Source organism: Mastomys coucha, chromosome X (genome assembly GCF_008632895.1).
Source record: "Mastomys coucha isolate ucsf_1 chromosome X, UCSF_Mcou_1, whole genome shotgun sequence".
Classification (NCBI taxonomy): domain Eukaryota; kingdom Metazoa; phylum Chordata; class Mammalia; order Rodentia; family Muridae; genus Mastomys; species Mastomys coucha.
Genome location: NC_045030.1, coordinates 127242709 through 127251259, shown reverse-complemented (window position 1 = coordinate 127251259; position 8551 = coordinate 127242709). Strand labels below are relative to the sequence as shown.

Genomic DNA, 8551 nt, shown 5'->3' with positions numbered 1-8551 from the left:
ACTTGACCTTGCAGGGACATCAAAGTTAACATTACCTTCTAACCAGTTTTTTTCTTTCACTTTTGTACTCTTTCCTATTCCTAGGGAAAATATGGGGTAGGTGGGAACTAGGTCTTACCATTCCTTTAAGTAGCAAATGGCTAGTTCCCTATAGTCTGGGAGGAAAAGGCCCATTTGATTTTTCACCCTAGTACTTTCATATGTCCGTTTCTATGGATTTTATTTATGAGTCTTCATGTTCCAGAAAATTGCTTTGGAACATTATGTAGCCAGATACTGATGTAAAGAAAAGTCAGATGTGAAGGTTCTAAAATGTTGAATTTGTCTAGAGTTGAGGGAAACCCAGGACCCCTTTTGCTAAGTTAGCTTTCTCCTTTGCTGAGTCGGAGCAGTTAGAATATTTAAGTGTTGGCCTGCTGTGACTCACTGCCTGACCAGCAGCTTTATAGACACTTAAGTCCACAGCATGCCTTTCAGGTAATTAAGCACTGGGACTATGCACACAAGCTTGTGCTTTTCTTCATTGCTTCTGGGGACATTTTGCCATCACCCCTTCATTTTTTACTTTGTCAAAACAGCACAGTAAAAATAGGGGATTTGGGAACTATTAGGCTCTACCCAAGCCTGGTGATGTAGTTCAGACTGCCATTTTTGCCATCCATTTTAGGCAGGTCTAGTCTATTCCAGTTGCCAGGAATATTCTCAGCAAACGCTTCCCCATTGTGTTCAGCAGCAACAAGGCCATTGATGATGATGTAGAAGTTTATTAGAACACGAAGAGAGGAATATCCTACAAGTAATTCTGAAGGATAGGCTACTTGGAGGCAAATGCCTCATAGGCAGAAATTCATGGAGTAGCATGCATTAATTATATGTTGGCTAACAGAAGGTTAAGCATTTGAACTCAAACTTCCTATTAGACTCTCCCAAGCATGCGGGCCACCCACCAGTTGCAAGGCATGATGACACGACAGATGACTCGACCTCCTTGGTAGCAGTAGGGGTATGGGTAGTAGCCTAGTAAAGGTTCACAGACACGACGGCAGTAGCGGTTGCCTCGACGACAGTAAATACAACAGTAACCTCTCTCATCCAGCATGGGGTCAAATTCGATTCCATTTTCAGTCTGAAAGAAGAAGAAGACAGTGTTGGATGGAAAGCTCTCTAGGAGGAGGTCCCACCAAGCAAGAGTGGACTTTGTGACTCTGAGTGGGGGGGGGGTGATGAGAAATTAAATGTTTTAGCTAAATCAAGATATGCCATCAAGACTGGTTTTGATCACACTCTCTGGAGAGTCTGAGTTTAAGTATTTGTTAAACCCATGCTAATTTTTCCAAGTGCTTTCGGAGGTAGTAAGTTTTATGAGAGTTCTTTTGTTTCTGCCCTGAACATGAGTGCAGTGGGCAGCACTCACATAATCATTTACAGGAAGGTCTTCCTCGCTTGCTTGTCTGGTGTGGCGGGTCTTCTCCACCTTCACTTGTGGGACCACCCATTGCTCATTCTGGTCAATCCCCTTTTTCTCGCTGGTAGGAAAGTGAAGATCTTCACCATCCTCCTCAAAGTCCTGTAATTCTGAAACTAAGATAACAAACACAAAATTGGGATGCCATCACTTTGCAAGCACTTCCGGGAGGAGGGTATAAGAAGACAACAGTTGAGGAGAGTTATTTTTGTCTGCCCTTTGACTGGGATAAATTAGGCGCACATGGGCTGCATTTCCTAGCTGTTTAAGTGGACAGTTCAGAGACTATTTGGCTTCTCACCAGCCTCATTGCTTGTTTAACATCAAAAATTTACTCCTTTTCTTAGTAATAGAGTCAACTGACAAGACGAGGGACTTCTGTCTCCCTCAGTGGTTTTAGCTGCAAGTGATCAAAAATACGTCTTGATTGTCTGATTTGATTTGGTGTTAGCTGCTCTCCCATCATTTCTCTTTTGTTTCTCAATTTTTTAGGTTTATATATTTTTTTCATATATGGATGTTTTGCCAGCATGTATGTCTGTGCACCATACACATATAATGTCCACAGAGGGCAGAACAGGGTATCAGATAACCTAGAACTGGAGTTGAAGATGGTTGTGGGTACTTCGAATTAAACCTGAGTCCTCTGCAAGATTAACAAGTGTTTGCCCACTGAGAAATCTCGCCAGCACTGCCCCCACCCCCATGTGTACCTCATTTTCAACTTAGGTCTGTGGAAGATTTGCTGAAAGTATATGTCCCCACATATTCTTTTTTTCACTCCCTTTCTGGTTATCTTACACAACTGCGGTCCAACTGTCAGAACTAAGAAGGAGGCATTGTTTCATTGCCATTAACTAAGCTACAGACTAGTCATCAGTATTTCCATCCTTGTTCTTTGCTTTGCAGCACCCAAGTCCAGGATACCGGATTGCATTTGTCACCTTTAATAACAAATAAAAAACCCACAATCAAACAAACAACTCCAAATAATAGCAATAGAGGCCTGCATTGTTGGGACTCTCCTGTCTTGAGTGATATAGTAGTAGTCATTGTGCAGAATGAGGGAGGCCAAAGTCTGTGATACCTAGACAGAATAACGTGCCTAGGGACCTTCATCTTCTTGAATTGAAGGTTGTACTTTTCTGCTCTGGACCTCTAACCTTCAGTCCCATTTATCATGATTCCTTAAACATTCTCTGTCTGTCTCCCCCCGCCCCCCACAATTGTCCTATATTCTAGGGTAGAACGTCATTTGACATGAGAATTCTTGAGGCAGTAGTGCACTGTTCGGTCTCTTCTTTCTCCAGTTCTTGGGTTGGGCCCACTGTGGTTTTGAGGAATAGTCTAGCATCCCTGCTGCAATGAATATAGATGTACAAAGAAAGATAGATTAGCTTTTTGCTATCACTGGTCACATTACGGTGGTGTTACCTTTCCTGAGATATTTTAAAAGCCTGTCAGCATTAATTTATCTGATTTATAACTTGGCTGTGAAAACTTCCCTCTTCACCATAGTCAGCATATACAGTTTCTTCCAAGAAGGTATAAACTGATCATTTGTTTTCATAAAAATGTGGTCGCTAAATGCTGCAAACATTAACCTGTTCCAATCTTTTTTTTTTTTTTTTTTTTGAGATCATATATTGCTTAGATTGGCCTCGAACTCAAAATCTTTCTGCCTCAGACTCCGGGGTACTGGGAATACAGAAGGGTATCACCATGACTAGCATGGTACCATCACTGGGAGGAATAGACCAGGGACAGGAGATGATACCTGCGATTAGAGTGGGATTGATCCAGTACATGGTCACATTATCGCAAATCTCCAGAATTTTCGAATTTTTCAGGAAGTCTCTGTTTTCAATAGGCTTTTCTGCAGGAACCCAAATCACTGATTGTTCAAAGAAAGTGGTAGTAATTTCTTCATTCTGAAAGAAGAAAGTAGGCCAGGGGTGGGATTAGAGAAGAATTAGTGCGGCTGGCCAGATGATAGGGAGTACTGAAAACCAGTGCGTTTTGAGCCTGACTTGCAAGGCTAGGGTTGGCTGCTCATGAGCAGTCTCCATGCTGTGCTGACAGTAGACGTACATAGAAGAGCTGATGACTGATCCTTTCCATCTGGGTCTGGCTGCAAGGCTACTCACTAGAAAAGGGCCTTGCCTGCCATCATTTCCCTTGAAAAGCTTTGCATGGTGTTCTGGGCACTCCCTGGGCCACACAAGCTTTAATTTGTGCTTGTACTATGAGTGATTTATGTCTCCCCTCTAAATGGGTGAATACCTGCCATGTTTTACTAGTGTAGCTAAGGCTGAACCCAGGATTTCACCTCAGGAGGGAAAAAAACTAAACTAAACCAAACAAAAGACCTCTTATAATCTAAACTAGTGAGATCTGTTAAATAGCCAATTAACCTATCATTTTGGATTTGCAAGAAATTTGTCTTTTCATATTTTAAAGCCTTCTGCTTATGGAAAGTGAACTCATTAATCCCAGTCATTGTAAATGTTTAACGTTTATCTTGCAGAGGGCTCTCTGGTTTACAGACCTTCGCAGAATTTTGTTAAAAGTCCCTTCTCAGGCTGGTGAGATAGCTCAGCGGGTAAGAGCACTGATTGCTCTTCCGAAGGTCATGAGTTCAAATCCCAGCAACCATATGGTGGCTCACAACCACCTGTAGTGAGATCTGACGCCCTCTTCTGGTGCGTCTGAAGACAGCTACAGTGTACTTGTAATAAATAAATAATAAAAAAATTTTAAAGAAACCAATCTCCAACAGTTAGGGTTTCTCCTAAAAAAAAAAAAAAAAAAACCTTCTCTTCCTTTTCTAGTGCTGGGAGTAGTTACCTCGAATACCCCGGTCTTCTTATACCCCCGTTCTTATACCAACTTGTCAATGCGGCTTTGTAACTTTATGACTGCTCTTAATAAGGCCTTTTCTCCCTTCTTTTGTTTCTTCCTGCCTTTACGAGTTTTCAGTGTGTTTATTTATTCACCAAAATATGTCTTTGTGTAATTTTTCTCTGACCCATTCACAACTTTCAAGTCCTGGCTCTTTTGCCCTTGAGTCTGTAAAGACCTTGGAACACGTTGAAAGGGCTTGCAGAAGATGGGACTGATGCGCTCCCTAGCTTTGGTAGCAGACTCCGGGCTCTTTGGATGCTGACTCTGCATGGTTTCCAGGTGCACGCCAAGGACACTGTGCCGAGGGAAGTCCAAGCTTTTGGAATTATCCAACCACAAATTTTGTCGCACTAAAAGAGACCTGTTGTGTGACATTCTGTTTTCTAGGAGATGAGATGATTTTACTATCATGAGGTGAATATATGGATTCTTTAAAAGATCTCACCAAATTAACTGAATGAAAAATTAGGGCCTAGAAAAGACATGGCCATTGTTTCTATATCACTGAAGAAAAATCCTATTATATCGCTTTAGCCTCTCATTGCTGCCTGTCTGTACAGAGCCCTCACAGGATTAAGGGCCTCCCCTCCAATTGATGACTGATAAAGGCATTTCTCAGTTACACATGCTGCTGGAGCCATGAGTCCCACCATGTATATACTCTTTGGTTGGTGGTTTAGTCCCTGGGAGCTCTGAGGGTACTGGTTGGTTCATATTGTTGTTCTTCCTATGGGGTTGCAAACCCCTTCACCTCCTTCGATCCTTCCCCTAACTCCTCCATTGGGGACCCCCTGCTCAGTCCAATGGTTGGCTGAGAGCATCTGCACTTGTATTGGTCAGGCTCTGGCAGAACCTCTCAGGACAAAACCAAACTAAGTTAAACCAAAAGAACCTAAAGGATGGTGAGGAGTGATGTATTTTAGGCAGGTGATGACCCATTTCCCGTGGCTTCCTGGCATCATTCATTCACTAATTGGAGCAGGGGCCTACTCATCCCAGTTTATTAGTGGATCCAGAGAATTCATCTTAGGTTGACGTTTTTTGCCTTTGCTTTTGCTTCTTCTGAGGAGAGCTGCGGATTGTCAAACCAACAGCTCAGCATAGAATGGTAAGGGGAACAAACAGAAACCTTTAAAGTCGGTGATTGTTGGAGCATGACACAAGTGGTATGACCCTCTCGTAGCCTTGGGACCAATTTCCAGTCTTAAACACAATTTATTTTTATTATTTAATTTTAAAATTATTTTAGGTGTATGTATGCATGCATATCTGCTTTACCAGAAGGTGGCATTGGATCTCCTGTAACTAGAGTTACAGATGGTTGTGAGCCACCATATGGGTGCTTAGAACTAGAAACATGGGTCCTCTGGAATAGTTTAGTCAGTACTCTAAATCTCTGAGGTAGACCTCCAGCCCCTATTTTTATTATATTTTTAGTTTTGGGTATGCATGTGTATACTCAAAGTTATTGGGATATATGTGTGCATAAGAATGAAGTTGCCTCGGGAGGTCAGATATGTTGGATCCCCCTGGAGCTGACAGTTGTGAGCTGACTGATGTGAATACTGGGAATTGAACTAAGGATCCCTGAGCCATTTCGCAATCCCTAGACTAATTTTCTGCAAGTCTTTCTCATACTCATGATTAATTTTGTTCCTCTGATTAATTCCTCTCACTAGATATTATTGGTTTGGGACAAAAATAGTATATAGTTTTTTATATTTTTGATTTTTTTATGGGTATTTGGGTATAAAAGTATAGTGTTATACCCCAAAACACAAATTTCATTTTCCTAAAAGTCCTCAATTAAAGAACCCCAATTTGCTATTCACTGGCTGTGCATTTTCAGCAAGTCACTCTTTGGTCCTAAATCCCGGATCCTATATCTGAAAACAGGGCTAATAATACTGCCTATTTACCAGACTGTTTGAGGGTGTAATGAGAAGAGAACACTTAGTCCACAGACTGGCCAGTAAGTGAGACCTTTCAGTATAATCATTATTCTCACATACCTCATCTATTTCCTCCTCTGGTTCAGAAAATTCAGGAATCACTTTGATTTGAGTTTTAATAAAGCATTTTTGAAGACCCACAAAGTAGATGCCAGTGTATCCCTATAAAACAAACAAACAATAATACAATTACTTGCCTGTGATTGTTTCAATTAATGAGTTCCATGACCTGTCAGAGACCCAGACTAGCAAACGTTGAGTTCAGAGAGAAAGCTTTGTCGTAGTAAATGAAGTGAAGGTTAAAGGTTATTTCTTGTGTAACTCGATCCAATTATTGTAGTATTTTAAGTGAAAAAGCTTCAGGGGAAGCTGTCAACTCACGTTTTTAAAGTCATGTACTTCCAATGTCTCATCAGTGCCATTTCCACTTCTGAATATTTCTGTTCTGGTTATGGGATCGATTTCCATGTAAATCTTCTTCTTCTCACCATTGCTGTAGAAAGTGTGCTCCATGTCATAGGTCTGGGGAGCAGAGGAGGAAATGAAGCTCTAAGACAGTCTGGGTGCCCCTTCAGAAAACACTTTAACCGGGGAAGTACCTGGGCCAACTTCTTTTCCTAGAACCTTTGTACTGAGGGGTCATCTTAGCAGCTTGCCAATGGACAGTCTTCTAAAACTTAGATTAGAGTGAGGTGCTTTTTGGTGTTTTTTTTTTTGGGGGGGAATCCCTTCAAAGTCGGTGTTTCGTATTTAAGCCAAATAGCTGAGCTAATTATGAAGTATTTCCATGGTTTTCTCAGCAACCTTGGCTAAGTAGCAAATGATATTCTGCAAACCAGTCCGTAGGGTGTTTTCCCCTTGTGTTAAAGCCTAGGGACCACCTGAAGCCTATGCTGCTTCCTGGAGCTGCTGCTTCCTTCTCTTTCCTAAGTGTTCTGTGGGTGTTACTCTCCCCATCCCTTCTGTGAAATCCGTACTCCTTACAAAGAGATGTGAAACCACTCAGAGTGGTTAAGGCATTGCTCTCTATTCCCATAGCTATCTGGATTTTTAGTAGTGCCTCAATAGTATTGTGTTTGCCCTTTTTAGAACCTGAAGATGTTACTGGTCAATATTAACTCACAGTCTTAGCCTGTACTGATTTATTTCTCTTTGTTGGTAAAAAATCTAGCAGTCATCTGCTTTCCCTTAGTCTTCTATTTTTATAGGATAACCATCCCCACTCAGGTTATTGCTGGGTTATGTTTTAAAAATTTGATTCTATTGTTTTCAACGTCTGTGGACTCCTCTGGATAGATAGCTTTTGGTGACAGGATGAAGTGCCATAAACTAACAGACTCTTCCAAGGAGAGTGCCTCTGAAAGGCTGTTTATCAAGACTTTCTTCCGAGTGGCTGAAACCAATTCCCAAACTTACTTCTGTTCTCTAAAAGAGACAATTCTCTCACTAGAGAATAAAGAGGCCCCATCCCATGATGTATTCTATTTCAGGACTGAATGTGCAACTTATAACTTGGGACATATTTGGGGCTAGAAACAAATATGAACTTCCAGAGGTGTCTGATCTCTGTTGGAAAGCATGCTGGAGTTGATGGTGCTATTTGTAAGCCTATAGTCTCCCTGTGGCCTGGAGGCCTTTGCCTGGTAGGTTTCTGCACATTTCACTTGCCCTTCTGAAGAAGCAAGTGGCCCGCAGAGCCAGTGCTGCTTTCTAATAACACAATTTCTAGCGGCACCCTCCTCCTTCAATTTCCACTGGGTTGGGTTGTTTTCAGTGTCTGCTGATGTCCCTGACAGCATGTTAGTTTAACCTGGTCAAAATTGTTCCCAACTCAAGTAGAAAAACAAGTTGGATGGGTTTGTAGAAACAAGTGTTACTTCAAGCATGAGAAGTCTGATAGAGCCACTGAAAAGAAAAACAGAGGCAAAGCCATTTTACCTCCCTATGCCCTGGATAGACATGGATAGTACTTATTTGTTGAATAAGGATTGTCACAGGTGACACACTCTTCTCTTTCCCAAGGAATGTATTGAAGATTGCCAAGGTATCTTTTTAAAGGGAAGGAGAAGAGTATCGAGAACTCTCCAGCACCTACAGAGTTAACTTGCGAAGGGCCAGCCTTGTTTGTGACAGGTAGAAAACTCATTTAGGCTTGTTACTTGCTTCTGCTTCTAAATATCCTCTCAGTTTTAGTGTTGGAGCCAGCTAGAGTAGAGAAACTTCTAGGTAT

General features: G+C 41.6%; 1 protein-coding gene across 1 annotated transcript in view; it reads right to left on the bottom strand.

Annotated features, from left to right (window-relative positions):
* Positions 1-744: 744 nt before the first annotated feature.
* Positions 745-8551, bottom strand: part of Tnmd (tenomodulin) — a 15159-nt gene continuing 7352 nt past the window's right edge. Inside the window, exons 3-7 of the mRNA XM_031376220.1 lie at positions 6703-6843; positions 6382-6483; positions 3243-3396; positions 1415-1581; positions 745-1126 (exon numbers count right to left, since the gene is read on the bottom strand). Coding sequence (XP_031232080.1) covers positions 917-1126; positions 1415-1581; positions 3243-3396; positions 6382-6483; positions 6703-6843 — 774 coding nt within the window. The 3' untranslated portion in view covers positions 745-916. The remainder of the gene's footprint in view (positions 1127-1414; positions 1582-3242; positions 3397-6381; positions 6484-6702; positions 6844-8551) is intronic.